Below are 17,524 nucleotides of genomic sequence, written 5' to 3' on the forward strand. Positions count from 1 at the left end.
AAATAAATAATTAAAAACATTTCAAGCAAAAAACATAAATTAATCCTTTTTAAACGTTAACTTCGATTAGGTACCAACGTTGTAATTATTGATTGCTACGATTTTCGTTGGAACTTTTTGATAATTTTGTTTGATATATCTTCTAATGTTTCGCTGTTAGTAAGCCTATGTAACGGCTTCCAAATTATTTTCAGAGTCAGATTCTATAATAAACTAGATTTAATTAGAGTTCAAGAAGACAAAACCATTTATTATGATAACGTAAGTATTGTTGAACTTGAGAGATTTAGTTGTATTTTGTTTTCGAGGAAATAGAATTAATTCTGATTTGAACGCATTAGCATAAATTCTTGGTGTCGTGTCAAATAGATGTTGTTTGAACAAAAAAAAAAAACGCGGACACAATATCATCAAGTGTAAACGAACTTCTTTCAAGTGTTGTTAAATATAATTCTAAAAAATTTTTTTTTGGGCAGGCTGAGAATAAAAATTCTAAACAAACGAATTTATTAAGTCTGCGAACTCTGTAACCTTTGTAACTAAAAATCTCTGTAATGAAAGCGTAGCGTCACAATTTTTCTTGCAACCCCTAGGGTTGTATACCTTGTAGTCTTTTGTTACGTTCATTAACTTTGATTTTTTTTTGCTATTAGTTGCAGAAATGGCTAAGATTGCCCTTGGTCTTACGTCTGGCAAATCTAGTAGTACAAGCGGTACATCGACGCTGTCAGCTAGTATAGAATCATCATCGTCCGGAAGCACGCTAACGGCCATCAAACGTGGCCGTCTGCTGATTCGCCAACAGAGGATCAAGAAAGAAAGTGACTCATCTTCGTCCGGGCAGCATTACGGATCCGATCTGGATACACCGGACGCTGGACCCTTGTACACACCAAATTTGCTATCAGTTCCGGGACATCATCGATTCGAGCGGCAAGTTTCCGAACCGATCATTTCATCCGCACCCGCTGTTTCTTCTCCGGAAGTACGTTCCGTGGGTGTTGATAGGCCTCACGGTGGACATTTACTAAGCGTTCCTCAGCAAGCTTATCTTGTTAAACAACATTCCCATCCACTTCTGCCCAGTCAAACTGGCGGTTCACTGGGAACGCATCAAACGTTCCAGGCGATCTCGTCATACTCGCTACAACGTCAGCTCTCTCACCCAATGACCACCGTGCAAAGCTCAACCCCACTTACTCTTCTTACAAGTAGTAGTGGCTCTGCACATTATGTAACACCGTCCTCTTCACTCAAAACCGACTCAGACGATGAAGCAACTCCGGTGCCCAGCATCCCGCAGATACATCTTCAGTCTGACCGGACGATGAGCCCAACAGTGGTGATTGTCCCGGAAGGCGAATCGCAGCACCATACGGCATCGAGCAATAGTAGTAGTACCTCTGTGTGTATCACCACTGCGACAGCAATAACAAACCCAACCACAACCACCACCAGCAGCTCAGTAGCTCTACTAGCCGACTTGGCCACAGCTCACAGTACTATCCGTGTCAAAGGGGAAGAGTTATCCCGTTCTGCTTCGTCCCCATTGGTAAGCTCTATATCGCTATAAACATTCTTTAATACATTCGTTTATACCATGTTTCTAGACAAGTTCCCGTTCGGCGGATATACCCGGCCTAGACAGTCAACGGTCGAGCCATTGTCCAGTCGTTCGGGAAGGGCCCGCATTGGGTTGCAACTTCTGCTGGAACACGATTGATGCTCACGGACGCATTTTGCGACGAAAAACCAAGTATCACTGCCCCGAATGTCAGACTAATTTGTGCATTGTGCCGTGTTTCCAAGAATACCACGAGCGTCAATCCGCAGAAAACCCTGCCCCTACCAGTAACGACAGCCCCGGTCAAGGGGTCAGCGGTACCAGTAAGTCGGGCCTGAGAAACTATCCCAAGTCTGGATCGATGTAAAATTTGTTGTATTTTTACTGAAAAGTGACCATTGGTGATTATTGTACGTAGGATAATCTCTTAGGATCAATTTGCGCGTCGAGCGCCAAAACGAACCGGATCGCTCCCCCGATCACGGGCTCGGACTTAAGTTCGTAGCATGTGATCGCACTTTGTTTTGTCGGTGGAGTGAACGGAATATCAATTTGACTTTTTGGTAAAAGACCTCCCAATCATTTGCGTAGGAGGCAACCGAGATAGTAAGGAGAACTTTGATGGAGGTAGTGATGAAGCCTTGATTTACTGCTTTTTGGTGGCAATTTTGGAACAAAAGGTAAGAGTTACTTGCGACAGTTACGTTTAAAATGAGTGTAGGTAAAATTAACAAACCGGTGTTAATGTATGTAGTAGAAATTTAGGAATGTGACATTTAAATTTCATTGTACAGTTTAATTATTTAACTGGAACCATTGCAAACAAATGTGCTATACTGATTAGATAGAGTATTGCTTTAGTTGAAAGATCTACTTAATATTTGAATGTTTTACAAAAACAAAAAGTAAGTTAGGTCCGCTGTAACGTCTTTGGGTCAAAAAGTTTTTGGTCGATAAATCGGTAGATTAAATCCGAAATGAGAAACCACTCCTTAAAAAAAGTTTGTTGAATTGAATGCTTTACTGCAGCCAGTTAATTTAGTTCCCAATCTTAGTAAAACAAACAAAGGTTTAACTTGTTTGGCTCTAATTCTTTGTTGTGTAGCAGTTGCGGGTATCTTCTATCAATATATTTTGTTCGTGTTTTATAATTGTAAAGAACAAGAGATGCCAGGTGTTTTTGAAAAATGTCTGCACCTGCTCGAAAAACCGGAAAAATCCGCTTGAAATCTGAAAAATGGATAGATTATCCATGATTCGCTGAAATTTCGCTCGCGCAGGCAGAAGTCTGCAAAAATCTGCACACAATTTGAGAAAATCTGCGTAAATATAAGAAGACTTCGACAAAAAGCTGCAGAAACTATTAAAAATCTGCAAATATCTGCGAATCAATACAAAATCTGCGTTCTGCAGACAAATCTGCACATCTGGTATCCCTGTAAAGAACCACCAGGAAAATCAGCGTCTTTTACAGCATGAATCTATATACTGCGGCAACTTAGCTGATTTTGCAATTCATAAAAGGTTCTAATTTTATGAATCACTTTCTTTAGTATACAAATTACCATGGTTTTCAATAATATTATGGATCGATTTTAATCTCGAAAATCCCTTTTTGACGTGTTTTTTACTCTTATTTACCAAAAGAGTCGTTTTTATGCGGTATGTTTTATACGTTACATATGTCTTTGTCTTATGTATGTGGCATGACTGTATCCCAAATATTTACTGGTTTGACCTCATTCGTTTTCTTTCCTGATTTTCATCTTTATTCGCAGGTGAAAATATCGCTACAATAGAGTATGTTTTCTAAAATATCCAGCAGATATGATTAAAAACTTTTACGCGGATTTCGTAATTTTCGCGATTTAATGTAGTGTAAATTTTAATTTGATCTGTCAAAAGCAGTTATTGTGTCAACAGGTAGCTTTAAAACAAAAACTGTCTGTTCCTGTTTGAGCTTTGTAATATATTGAGTTAGGCGATGTCGGAAGATCATTGTATGACATTTTTACGACTTGCACATGGGAAAAAATGTAGTAAAAATATACATGTTTGCCAGAAGTATTGTGAAATATTTTCAATGTTTCGACTTGTTTTATACTTCGACAGTAATGAGCAGCATACAGTACACTTAAGTCGCTTTTTACGCGAGGGATACGTGCCGCGTAAAAAAAACGCGTAAATTCCGGAAACCGTGTAAAAAAACCGCGTGAATTCCGGAATCCGCGTAAAAAAACCTGCGTTAATTCTGCAATCCGAGTGAAGAGAAACCGAAATCCGCGCAAAAAAAAAACCGGAATCCGCGTAAAAAAACCCGCGTAAATTCCGGAATCTGCGTAAAAATACCGCGTAAAAAACGCGTAAAAAGCGACCTTAGTGTACTTACTCAATATACTTTTGTCCGCAGAACGAATTTCTATATCAATGACCTATTTCTTGCGAATGAGTAAAAAAATAAACGCTCATAACTTATATAACGCTTTTTCTGTAGAACTAAACTATTGGATTTCAGGGAACATAAAAGCACAGACAAACAGACGCGCCTCTTCGAAGTAAAAATCCTGAAAAATCTTCGTCCTCTTTCGAAACGTTACACTCATGCGCCACCATGTGAGCTTATTTCCTACTAACTTATTTTTGTAAAACGGTTTTTGTCTTTACTAATGGGTATGCACGCTTACCTATATCAACACCAGCGGCATTACTAACGGTTTTTGTCTTTGGTAATGAATGTGCCAATGGCGACACTAGCGGCATTATTGCCCACTAAGCAAAATTTCAAAATAATCGTTATTTTTCTGGTCGATGAAATCGTCATCGAGTAGCACGTCTGTTTATCTGTGATGAAAGTATATGAAATGTAATTTTCCGTTTACATTCATGAATGTTTTCAAGCTCAACTAGAAATTCATTTTGGTTGTATTGATTTAATTTTGTTAATAAATCTCGAAAACTTGATCAATTAGAAATCGAGAAATAATCATCACTTTAACGTTTCTAATTTAATAAAAAACTGTTTTGAAAACGCATTACAGAATGTGGATAAAACTCTTTTCCGAATAAAAAATAAAAAATATGGGCAAAAACAAGCAGTTGCAGCTGCAGCCATGCTTGGTTTCGTTCTTTTGCTCTTTGAATGCTCATTAGGCTGTATTTTGTCAAGGAGGCAGAATTCGAACGAGTTATATATGAAGCACTTGTAGAGATACTCTATGTCTACAATTTGTCCAAACATTGTATTGTTAAAATTGCCTTAGGTACAGCGTAAAAAACAGACGTAAAACCGGAACAGCTGCTCTTTTGGTACCTACGAAAATAAAACAATTCTGGCTATGGAGCTGTAGCAATATCAACATTACAATGTTCAGACAAATTGGGTTGTTTAGCTATATCAGTTATTTATATCATCTGAAAGAGCTGCATTTTCTACGTAAAATGTGATTTTCAAAAATTTTCTAACGTTGTCCTTCAATTTTCGAATCACGAATTAAAATTGCTTGAAATCGCTACAATGACAGTTCGCCTGTATACCAACTGTCATTGTACTGCTGTTCCAAGCATAACTGTCCCAGCATACATAAGGTTTGTGTAGAACATGGGACAACTATGCTTAGAACGGCAGTGTAGCTATTTAGAGCAATTTTTATTCTTCATTCAAAAATCGAAGGACAATGATATAAGATTTAAAAAAATCACATTTTGCTCAGAGAATTAAACTCTTTTAGCTGATGTATAAAAATCTGAAATCCGTGAATAGCTTAACCCTCTAGTGCCCAAATTAATTTCTAAACGGACTCCGATAAAATCACTATAAACCATTATAAACATTTTTTAAGTACACACAGGGCCGGATTTACGATTGTGGGGGCCCGGGGTCCAGTTATAGTGCGGGGCCCCAAAATAAAACGAAACCATTTTTTTATCGTACGAGGTTAAAACATTTATTTGCTATTGAAAAATTACCAAAATTTTGTTAGAATTTTCTCTTAAGCCCTATTTAGAGTTCCAAGCGAGGTGAAAATCTCATGCAAAACGTTCATTTTTTCACGCTCGTGAAAAATGCAACCTGCAAAAATTTCACTTCGCATGGAACTGTAAACAAATTCGATCCAGCGAAATCAAAGGTTGTGGATCTCATCTTTTTCACTTGGGTTTATTTTTTTCCCGGATGCAAACGCTAGTGAAAAAAGCAGCAGCAAGCGAAAACTTGCGTGCGTTTCTATTCTGTCAGTTGCAGCCAATTTTCACTTCGCTCGGAGTGTAAACTCGTGAGTTTCGCTTCACTTAAACTGTAAACTGCAGACTGGTGAAATACCTGCGTGTTCCACAAACGGGTTTTCACGACAGATTTCGCAAGCGAAAATTTACGCTTTTTCACTTGTCAAATGTTTCACTTCGCTTGGAACTGTAAACTATGCTTTACGAGTTTTTTTGCAGAAAACTTATTGATTAAATAATCAACATTCAACTCCTTCAGTATACTCGTACTCGAAACTTAATAATGCTAAGTTTGACTGTCTTTCATTATTCACAGTGGTACGCACTGTGCGGTATTTTTAATAAGTTTCATCTTCGATTTTTTTTCTTGATACCTAAAAAAAAACTACCGCAATTTGAAAAAACAGCGATCCACAGGCAAAAATTTGCACACAATTTGAGAAAGACTGCGCAAATATAAGACGACTCTGACAATAATAGAAACTAGGAAAAAACTACGCACATCTGCAGGTCAATAAAATCTGCACACGAACTCAGAAAATCTGCATTTTTCAAAGCACATTTGGTATCCCTGATTCGGACAAGTTAGCAAAAGCAATGCATTAAAAAACTCGTGGGTTATTTTCTTTCTCTGCTTTACTTCCAATGTGCGTTGGTTCGATTCAAAAGGTGTGTTAATGTGTGTCATTCCAAGAGAATCCAAGGTGAACTCTAATGGATGTAGTTGTGATATTGGCGCTCGCGAAAAAATAAAACTGAAGGAAAGTGTCAGATTGAAATGTTCTGTACAAATTTTCTTACTGTAAATCAAACTTTTGATTGAATCTCATTTTTTAAAAAAGAAAAAATCTTTTTCTTGATTTGTGGGGGCCCCAAAAATGTGGAGGCCCGGGGCCCGGGCCCCCCCATAAATCCGGCTCTGAGTACACACTTAAAACTGGATCTCGAGCTCGGCAAAAAAACATCCGAGTTCACTCGGCAACTTTGGATTCAACCGGGATTTCAGCAAAAAAATGCCGGTTGCCGACAGTTGTCAGATCATTTTGCCGAGACTTCGTCCAAAAAACTAAGCTTGACGAATCTCGACTCTAATTTTTGCCGAATTTATCGTTAAACACTGTTGATGCCGAGGTCAGCAAAAACATTACTGGTATCTCGGCACAAATTTTAATCGTTGCCGTGTTTCGGCAATACAGCTGTCATTCTCATGAACGAGTTGCGGCCATTTTTCTTAGTGCAAATTTATGCGTGTTACGGGTGAGCAAACAGGAATCGGATACAAGTTTGGCTGAAATTTGTGCAAATTACAAGTGTTTACAATCCGGTAGCCGAAAAAAATGTAGTACAGTTTGGGGGGAAGTGGCTGGAACTCAAAAAGTGTAGTTTCAAATCGTGTGAATACAATATTTTATTTGTTTTAGGGATAGGCATTAGACGTAATTTCAGATTAGATGTTTAGCTCAAGGCCCTACTGGCGAGCAAGATAAAGATAAGTATTCAAGATTTAGTATGAATAAATTTCTTTACTTACTAAAACTCATCGAGCTTATAATTTATCTTTTGAAAGAAAACTACCTGATTCACAGCAAAACTATTTTCTGCGATCGGGTTCCACTGAAAAAACGGCTCTTTACTGTGCCGAACATTCAGCTTATATAACCGAAAGGTCGTTGGACTGGTTTGCCGCTTCTCGGCTGGATTTGCCGAGAGCACAGTCAACTGTGTACCGCGATTCTCGGCATAAAATGACATCTGTCATATATTGGTTTTCCGAGATTCTCGGCAAAAGAGATTCAGCCGAGATGGTTGCCGAGCACTCGGCTGTCCAAATCTCGGCACAAACAATGCCGAGATTCGGCGAAATTTTTTAAGTGTGTATTTATTGAAGCTTTTCGGAACTTCAACTGAAGCCCGCCAAATGGCGGCATTAGGCACTAGAGGGTTAACAACCCAATTGTAAAGATAGAGTGTCTCTACAAATGCTTCATACATGACTTGTTCGAAGACGAGACACAATAAACAATAAACAATTCTGCCTTCTTGACAAGACATAGCCTTCAAAGAGCAAAAGAGCGAAACCAAGTCTGGATGCAGCCGATACTTTTAGGTTTGTTCTTGAGTAATTTGTTTAATTGACCCATTGTAATTATATGCAAACCTAATCGTTAGCTTATCAGGATATTGGAAAGTTTGGATTTCGCGATGAAGATACATTTTGTGGTACAAACTAATTGAGTATAACAGCGTGAACAAACGGGTAAATAATTAAATCGGATTTAAATTGATCGAAAATACAACATGGAATAAAATTTTGACTAAGGCGGACGAAAGGCGTTTCAACAGGAAATTTCTTTTCATTTAACTTTCTGCGATGTATGGAAGTAACACATTTCCTATTAATGTTAACAGTTTTTCTACAAACTAAGCAACAAAATTTAAATTGCGTGTATTTTTTGAATGTATAAACGAATAAAATATTGCTAACAGATGAGAACACATATAACGCGAAGCACTTGTTGTAGCCAAACGAAAAATATACTTACTAATAATAATAATCTATATTAAATTAATGGAAAGTACCTGACATTTAGGAAAAAACAAAGCAGGAGTTTGAGAAATAATTTATCACATGGGTGACCAAAAGGTAAAACCTAACATAAGTATCAATATATATTTGGATTTATTAATGCATTGAACCTATAATTAAAAAGGACAAACATTGGACAACCGAGAAAAGTAAACTTTTTCAATCGTTCTCAACTGTAAAGTTTAACTTAAAAAAAATACACAACAAAAAACTGCTAGGCGTGTAAGCAATTTGGTTTCACTGTTGATCACTGAAGCAAACTCAATCAAAATAGTAGAAAAAAAAGAGACAAAACGTTGTTGTGTACTGCGGTATTGTCAATCTCAAAAAGAGAACATTTTGCCGGTCAGTCCAGTACACTGGTTCAATCACATTATTGTTATATGTACATGGAGTCGGTTGGAAAGCAGTTTTGAAACCGCATTGTGTATAGAGTTTAAAAAACATGTAATTTTCTGTATCAAAAATGTATATTGATAAATGAAAAGATGACAATTGATGCAACAATGACTATTAATGGTTTAAACATCGAAAAAGTTGATGAATGATGCCGAAATTCCTTTAGGAGTACATAATTGAGAAAACATAAATTATCGGCTTTGTGAGATTATCATCACAAGTGCACTGAACGACAATAAACTTAGATCTTTTAAACAATGAATAGTTTAATCTCAGCACAGCTTTAGTCTTACATCGTAAAACACTGACATATACATCTAATATAACTTTCTCACTTAACGTTTCGACAAAATAGTTCATCAAAAAATACAACTTTTCACGGGTTGCTAAAAATCTATCGACAGTCGTCGCTGTCAGGGGTCAGGTTACAACATTGACGAATACCGTCGACAATAGGAGCTACAAGCCTACTCTATTCATCATAACTGATGATGACTTTGAATTGGGAGTAGATTAGGCTAAATAATTTCATCTATTTGCTTATCATTTACTAACTCTCTATTGATCACCAGGAAAGTACTTTTGCTATTCTTCAATAGGCCTCTCTACAAGACAGAAATCTACGCTACTTTTTTGCCTAATAGTGTAATAATTCGAAATTATTATCTGTTTTTACTTAATTTTAATCTTATGAAGTTTGAGTTTGAAGCCAAGCATCTCACTGAGAACCCCCGAAAGTGCCGACAGGATCACCACCTTTACCGTGGTGTAGAGGTAAGGATTTGCGCTCAGGCCGGATATTTTGAACGGCGATTCCAGCTCCTGTAAGAAATGGGAAAGCATCTATCAATAATTGTTTTTTTCCTTCATCATCCATATAATTTTTAATCGACAGCGATTTAATCTAGTACGATTTTACCATTATATATAATTTACCCCAAGTATTTTTGGTACATTTACATAAAATGTGAAGCACTTTTTCAGCAATTTATGCATGCATAGAGAATTTGTTCAATTTTGAAAGAATCTCGTTTATACATATAAGAAAACTGTAAAATTACACTTGGATTTGACCCTTGTAGATTCTAGAAAAAAATTCTATTATTTACTGCCAAGCATACCTTGAGGAGATCAGCTGCGAGTTTTAAAACATTATTAGATATCATAAGCTCCTCTTTTTTATTTGGTTTTTGTTCGATCTGAAATAGGCAAAGATTATTCTGTGAAACCGAGGAAAATAAAAACAATCCCAGTAAAACTTACTTGTACGTATAGGTTAATTTGCTCTGTAATTAGCACTGACACGCTTTTGTATTTTTTGTTGATCTTAGTACCCAGTGTCATAAAGCGTAACAGGAAAGTTCCGAAGGCACAGGACCATACTAGTGCTTCCAGATTAAATTGCGAGTGCAAGTGCACTGAGTCCTGTATCGATTGTAAAATAGAGATATGTTAAACTGCTGAAGATTAGAGACCAACCAACAAACCTTCAACCATTCCACGCTCAGGAACGCCAGCAGAAGCAACGTGGTAATGAATGCAGCCGACACGATCACATCAACCGAGTTTTGCGGTCCTCGTCGTTTCAGATAGGACCGCACGCACAACCAAGTCTTAATATTGCGCACCTTGTTCAATCGAAAGTGGGGAATACCGGACTTCTGAGCTCTACGCGAGGATGTAAGATGTGAAAATAGTTTAGCGTATAGAAAACGTTGCTTGAAAGTACGTTCCGCTACGGCCAGCAAGAAAAACATCAGGTAGGTCAGACACAGTCGCAGCATGAAGCCTATGATCAGGACAGTCTTTTCCCAGGTGGATTCACCGAAAGCAAACCGCAGAATCGTAATGCAGGAAAAAGAAGCTTTTTCGAGCAAGAGTACCGGCATTTCTAGAAAGTTTATCTCAGTGACATTCTCTGAGTCAACAATTGCTTCGCAAAGTCGACAGAAGGCAGGTATGAGCGACAGGATGACGCTAAGTGCAACGCCAATGTAGACGTAATCACAGGTCTCAGGCATGGCTTCGACGCGTTCTATAATTGCAGACGAGATGTCCAGGACGGACATTTCCGCCTTCTTTGCTTCTCGAGCATCCCAGATAGTGCAACTAACTATAGGAATAGAATATCGTTGATAATTTGTAATATACTTAGGTATTTGATGCGAAATTACCTCTATCGTTAGCTCCACATGGAGGATTCAAAATTATGGTTGGTGCATCTTCGAGGTCATAATCGTCATCGGAGTGTTCGTTTTGGCCGTCTGTATGGTTGAGATCTGAGCTATAACCGCATTCTTCACCTGTGACCCAAATAAAGAACAAAATTATCCGATTAGTTTTGCGGTTTCAATCGTATAGTTATAACAAGCAATTATCCGCCGAGCTACTAGCTCAAATCACTATGAAACCGTGTTACCCATTGACTATGGTGAAGCTTGAAGAAAAATGTACGTAAATTGGTACCTAAACAAACGAAAATGTGAGCAAGTGACGAAAGGATATATATATATACAGGCAGTGTGTGCGTTTGTCCAAGAATGGGTGTTGTTGAAGTTTGTTAAAATCAAAAACAGTTACTCACTATCTGTGTTGGCTAAATTCCTACAACGGTTCTCGAGCGTACCTTCTGACAAATGTTGATGGTGGTGGAAATGGTTGTGATGCATATGATGATGGAGATGGTGCTGACTAGATTCGCTATTGTGCAGATCGAAATCGTTCTCTTCATCGGTGTCACCGCTGGATTCTAGTTTTTCGTCGAAAACACTATCCACTTTTGCATCACTCGGTCCCATTTGATTCAACAGCGACTTATTTGATTCATTTCGTTGCACCTCTATACCAGATTCGGATGACAACTGTTGGCGGGGTTTGCTTGAATGTGCCGATGCGGCAGCTGTTTTCGACGATAGTTCTTGACCGTTACAATTGTTTCGAAGAGTATCGGTATCACTGTCGGAACGAGTTTCTTTGTCGACTTGTGGTGGTACGCCGTCGATCCAAGTATTTGTGTATGGTAGCTTTTTGAAATAAGCTTCTTCCGTTATGCCTGCATTAGAACTGTCTTCCCCTCCGGAACTTTTCCCATTCAGGCTTTCGAAGCCGTCGTCATCAACGGGGATTTCATTACCATTGCTGGTTCGAGAATTTACGCGCATTTGAGGATCCCAGTTAACATTACGTCGTCGCAGCGAACAATCTGGTGCCGGTTGAGCAGGGCTTTCGCTTTTGTTGAAACTTTTGACAATGTTTGGTTCGAACGTACCATTCGTTTGACTGAAAAAACACCATTAGGTAACCAATAATGTTCTAATTAAACCAAATATGCTAACCTGCTTCGAGTTAAAAAAGCATCTTCACTTGTGTAAGCATTTTGTTCCAACTGATACGTTCCGTTTTGCACTTTCTTATATTCTATCTTCTCCTGAGTAAAATCTTTAGTAGTGTTCTGTTTCGCAGACGCATTCTCTGACTTGTGTTTTTCCATAACTTGATCCGCACTGATATGTCCTACAGATTGTTTGATAATATCAGTTTTTTGATAGTTTGAGGCTTCACTACTAGTACTGCTACTGGTACTACATGCACCCTGTTTTTGAACGGCTCGCCGGGGTGATCCAGCAGGGGACTTTGGGGCTGTGGGGCAAATATTCTTGGCTTTTTGTAAATTTCTTTCATCGTGGGGTGCTTTCACCGTAGTGCTATCATTCACACCTCCAAAAGTTGCTCGAGTCCGGCGCCTTTTGCGTATACGCTCTCTTTTTTTCATTGCCGAATGCAAATAGCAATTTTTTAGTTCATGACATAGATTGCCACTATTTGAGGCAGTGGCCACGATTTGTGAGTGTATGACACTCAATAATAAACTGAGAGCCAATGGAATTAGGAAATCGGTTATGGAAACGATGTGCTCTTCCTGGTTCATACCCGGCTTATTCACATTATAGCTGTAGATTCCAAGGTTAACCATTTGCAGGAGGTACAACGTGAGCAGTAGGATAAAAACCTTTGGTGAGGTCTGTTGAACCCACCATTTGGCATACACCGGCAGAAACAGCAATCTTAAGGCTGCCAAATAGACGACAGTTAGAATCGATAGTTTCGATTTTGCTTTGGGAAATGTTGATCCGCGAACTAGGTCAACATCTATAAGCTCTGTTTTTAGCTTTGTGTTTTTCAGCGGCAGATGCGTAATGCCAGCCAGGATTTTCTGTTCTATTGTCTTCTCCCATTGCTGCTTGTCGTATGTGCCTATTTTCTTCTGGTACCAAGCTACCAGTTCATCTAAGCGCATAGTTTGCGGCGTCTGCCTTCAAATCTACAAAATAAAAAAATACAAACAGTATACCTACTAATTTGGTGTGTACCTGGTTGGTTTATTACTAATTGGTTGGCGTGCGATCAACAAAAAAGTTTCGGTCGAAGTGAATGCTATTTTTAGTGGATATCGCACAGCACTTCATTAACAAGACTGATGGTAAACGTCGAGAGTTGACGTAATTACTATTACCAAACAGAATGTTTGTGGATAATTTATTAATCTTAGCCTCTGATTGGGATCACAGTTATTATGCAGGACTTATGTAAAATCACCGCGTTAAAATTCCTTAAATAAAACAAAACACTTGTTAATTAGCTAAGTCGCACAGTTACACAACACAATTTTTTTATATTTGTTTTTCAATCACTCCTGAATGTTTGCGGATAATTGATAATCTTAGCATCTGATTACAGAACAGCGCACAATCACTGCAGCGATGTGTCGGTTGACGTACAAACTTGCACTAATTGAAAATAAACAATTCTGTTAATTTGCTAAGTCGCACAGTCACACAACACCGCGAAAAAATCCATAGGGCATTTGAATCGCAAAATGGCATTCAATATCATTTGAAAAGTATTTAGAGTGAAAAACAAGCCAAGACTTCCAACACTAAATGATCGAAAATTGAAGCAGCAACAGAACCTTTTTTTATTACCTCTGGCACGATGCTCCCACAGACCGTTATTATAAAAAAATGTACCAAAGAATCTGAGAACACCATTCGATTCGTTATGACGTCCAGGAAATCTGTCGGTACATTTCGTACGGTACATTTTTGAGTAATGCCCTTTTGCAGGTCGTAAAGTACAAAAAAAAAAAAAAGATATAAAACGACGACCTTATTGTGAAGCACGTATTTCAACTACCATTTTATGAACTAACCAAATAGTTTCTACCAGGGGCGACTCGTCCATAAGTGCAACCTGTGCATTGTACACGGGAACGTCAGACGAAACATAAATAATGTAGTGTAATGGCTGATTGAAAGCTGTTTTTTTATTTTTTTTTGAATTGTAATAAACAGAATAGCTTCCATTTTTCGCGGACATGATTGATTACTTTTCCAAACGGTGATTTTCAGAATTTGTAGTTGAACATGTCGGTTAAAAAGCCACGAGTCGCCCCTGGTTTCTACACATTCCAAGGGTTATATTTCGAGACATTAACAATTGGAGAAAAGATTTATTTGAAAATCCCACAGTGCACAGTGATCTAAACTCGAAAAATCGTGATCGTTCTAGATTTTACTGTGAAAAGTTGATTTTATGTACTCAATGTCTTCAGCAAAATTGTTTCATAGAACAAGGCCTTACTTCTGGCGTTTTTAGTTTTTCGATCAATCTACCTAACAGTTAGATAAAAAAACATTTGTTCTTACTTTCAATATACCAGATTGCTTCTTTCAGCAATGTTGTGGAAAATTTTGAACGATAAACAATTGCTGAATACTGCGATGTCATATCTGTACGTTGGACACGACAAAATATAGTTTTTTTGTGGAACACCACTTCTTGAAATCAGTTTTTTGTATGTAATTTTGTCTGTAGAGGGGTAGGCTCTACACGCATTTAACTAAGAGCTTTTGAAATTGCGATATCTTTTCAATTGTCCAAAACATTGTACACCAAAATATTTCTTTAGCATGCTAGAAAAGTATTACGTTTTGTAACGTTTTGTAAATCGCGTACTAATTCAATTTAAAAAAAAATGCAAGTATTAAATTGCGCATTCCATTAAGAATTCGGTAAAATTGTATGGATATATAACACTTCACTAAATAAGCAAGTTTTCCTCGAAACTCCATCATTGATGTTGATAATGGCTCATAGCAATGAAAATTGCTTCTATAGTCTAACATGTAGTTTTGTAAACATACATATTGATTAGAAGCTGTTATCTTTTTTTTTCTCTCGGTTTCGTTTGGCTCAGACCGTCAGATCCATAAAGCCAAGTGTAAGCTGTTATCTTTAAAATATGTCCAACAGTACATGAGTTACCCTTCCGTCGTAATAGCGAACCTATACATTAGAGAAATGACAAGACACTCACCGTTAAGGCAACTGTCAACATCAAAACGGGCGAGTTGTATCATTTTGCATTGCCGTTATCCGTTTTGATGTTGACAGTTGCCTTAACGGTGAGTGTCTTGTCATTTCTCTAATGTATAGGTTCGCTAGTCCGTAATAGCGAACCTATACATTAGAGAAATGACAAGACACTCACCGTTAAGGCAACTGTCAACATCAAACGGATAACGGCAATGCAAAATGATACAAATCGCCCGTTTTGATGTTGACAGTTGCCTTAACGGTGAGTGTCTTGTCATTTCTCTAATGTGTAGGTTCGCTAGTCCGTAATCAGATGTTTTTGACAACAGAATGAACACATCCAATCCATCACACACCACAAAGAAAGAAACGCACCACCATTCAGGTCACTGGCAGAGCGAGAGTGAAGGAAGAATGTAAACAACTTTACCAAGAACCAGGGTTGCCAATGTTCCAGTTTAAACTGGATTCATTCAGTTTTTATCAAGTGATCCCGTCAAACAGTTTATTTCCAAAATCTTCCAGTTTTTTTCAGATATTTGCCAGTTTTATCCAGTTTTTTATTCACTCAAGCTCCGATTGGTTTTCGGAAATATTTTTAAAACAGAAATTTTACTCAACAGCATTTTCAGTATACTATCAGCATTTTAAGTATACTATCTTCTCGCACGAAACACGATCAAATACAAGACGGCATGACATATAACCAAACAAATAGATTTTTTATAGATAGAAAACCTTCTATTTATTTTCTGTTGCAGTTGAAAAATTGTTAGAGGAATTAAATACCAAAAGATAGCGAAGTCAGAAATAATTGAAAATTAAACTTCACTGATGTAACGGAAGCAAATGTTGCGTTAATACTTTTGTTAAATATAAAAGTAAATGAAAAAGCTTTATTTTCTTAATTTTGAGATAGATTGAATGCGTAATTCTAAATTTTGCTGCTGTTAGAGGAAATTTTTCAGTCCATACTTTTAACGAAATGTAAGCCCAAAATAAAACAGTTCTGACTAAAATGATTAATTTTTTGCGAAGAGTTATCTCTTTAGTTGCTGTATCCATAACTGACACTCGATTTAATCCCCATAACAGAAAAGCTCTCTCACAATATTTTTTTTGCTTTTTTTAAATTTATTTGGGATCCAGTTTTTTCCAGTTAATTCGAAAATTTTATTGGCAACTCTGCCAAGAACAACGGCGAAACCGGCCAAACAGGCTTTCTGCCTTGTGGTAGTTCATCGCCTTGCACCGAGCTCTTTTTGTTCTTCTTCCGTGTTCATTTGATTTTGTTTTCGTTGACTTTTGGTAATCACAAATTTTGACACACTTTCACTACGGTATGTTTCAAAATGTACTTAAACATAGCCTGAAATTACGAATTGTGGTTTGACCTTTAAAAAGTTCCATCGGCGTAAGTTTTCTTAGCGATGAAATAATGCTGGAATTTTTTTCCATACCTTTTTTTAGAACTCTATTCGGATATGTAGTGCAATTTTAAGTAGTTTGGTTTTAAATCTAATTACAGAATACGAAAAATCTCTCACCTGACGTATACCCGAGGAAATTCCTCTGAAAAGTGAAGTAGTTACAACTAATCGATAATTTCATAAATTTTTACAGCGTGTTGTGTTTGTACATAAATAGTTTAGTTCTTAACCAGAGTTCAACACATCTTCTATCAGCATTCAAACAACGAATAATTATCGCACTATTTTGGATTTCAAAACAGCGATCAAATCTGCGAAAACTTTATTGTAATAAACAACCCTCCACTAAAATTTCAATCACATTGGACTGGTTGGCAACTGAAGCTGAACTGCAATTGCGATGGTGAATGTGGTGAATATCGAACAGAGAGGCAGGGATACCAGATGTTCAGTTTTGTTTGCAAAGTGGAGACTTTTGAAATTTGCATTTCCATTTGAAAATTTTGATCGCCTAACCGTTAAATATGCAAAGTTGTTTGAAACAACATTGCAAGTAACCTTTCAAAATAAATATATTTTAGTTTTTTAGAAATATAACTTGTTGGAACAATATTTATTTATTTAAGCCTAGATAACTGCTCTAATAAATTATATTTTTTAAAAAAGCAAAAAAAAAACATTTGATATGAAATGATGTTTGCAATGCTGTTTAAAAATAACATTGCGCATTTAAGGGTCAAGGACCAAGGAAAGCGAGCAACTCGAATTTTGAATTGGGTTTTTTTTTATCCTACTTCAATGTTTTATGTAATGTTCATAGAAAATGTCTAAATAGAAGGTGTGATGAACAACATGTTGTACGTGTACGTGTACAACATGTTGTACGTGTGATGAACAACATGAACGTGTACAACACAACACATATTTGTTTATTTGTTGGTTCTTTAC

The 17,524-nt window shown here is 37.3% G+C and overlaps 2 protein-coding genes across 6 annotated transcripts in view; one reads left to right on the forward strand and one right to left on the reverse strand.

The window, feature by feature from the left end:
- Positions 1-8,882, forward strand: part of LOC129725810 (longitudinals lacking protein, isoforms J/P/Q/S/Z) — an 83,024-nt gene extending 74,142 nt beyond the window's left edge. For 2 of the 3 annotated variants that reach the window (XM_055682053.1, XM_055682055.1), the window contains exons 5-6: positions 654-1,552; positions 1,611-8,882. In XM_055682053.1, coding sequence (XP_055538028.1) covers positions 654-1,552; positions 1,611-1,931 — 1,220 coding nt within the window. In that variant the 3' untranslated portion in view covers positions 1,932-8,882. The remainder of the gene's footprint in view (positions 1-653; positions 1,553-1,610) is intronic. The other variant, XR_008728178.1, reaches the window with a different exon arrangement.
- Positions 8,883-9,012: 130 nt separating this feature from the next.
- LOC129725809 (protein phtf) lies at positions 9,013-16,976 on the reverse strand. Of its 3 annotated transcripts, XM_055682048.1 has the most exons (9): positions 16,694-16,976; positions 13,158-13,380; positions 12,107-13,092; positions 11,356-12,050; positions 10,946-11,074; positions 10,259-10,884; positions 10,035-10,196; positions 9,893-9,970; positions 9,013-9,593 (listed from the first exon to the last, which is right to left on the reverse strand). In XM_055682048.1, the coding sequence occupies exons 3-9, from the start codon at positions 13,066-13,068 to the stop codon at positions 9,444-9,446; spliced, it is 2,802 nt and encodes a 933-aa protein (XP_055538023.1). In that variant the 5' UTR covers positions 13,069-13,092; positions 13,158-13,380; positions 16,694-16,976; the 3' UTR covers positions 9,013-9,443. The 3 variants fall into 3 exon arrangements, with proteins under 3 accessions (XP_055538023.1, XP_055538024.1, XP_055538022.1); XM_055682049.1 differs by lacking the exon at positions 13,158-13,380 and having other exon boundaries at positions 11,398-12,050; XM_055682047.1 differs by lacking the exon at positions 13,158-13,380.
- Between the last annotated feature and the right edge of the window lie 548 nt (positions 16,977-17,524).

The sequence above is a fragment of the Wyeomyia smithii genome, chromosome 2, assembly GCF_029784165.1.
Source record: "Wyeomyia smithii strain HCP4-BCI-WySm-NY-G18 chromosome 2, ASM2978416v1, whole genome shotgun sequence".
Classification (NCBI taxonomy): Eukaryota; Metazoa; Arthropoda; class Insecta; order Diptera; family Culicidae; genus Wyeomyia; species Wyeomyia smithii.

Excerpts from the sequence above, each read along its gene's own strand:
- LOC129725809 (XM_055682047.1), bottom strand. The coding sequence starts at position 13,068 with ATGCGCTTAGATGAACTGGTAGCTTGGTACCAGAAGAAAATAGGCACA. Across the intron at positions 12,051-12,106 it reads GCTTTTTTAACTCGAAGCAG|TCAAACGAATGGTACGTTCG; the intron begins GTTAGCATATTT and ends GTGTTTTTTCAG. Across the intron at positions 9,971-10,034 it reads AAATTAACCTATACGTACAA|ATCGAACAAAAACCAAATAA; the intron begins GTAAGTTTTACT and ends TGCCTATTTCAG.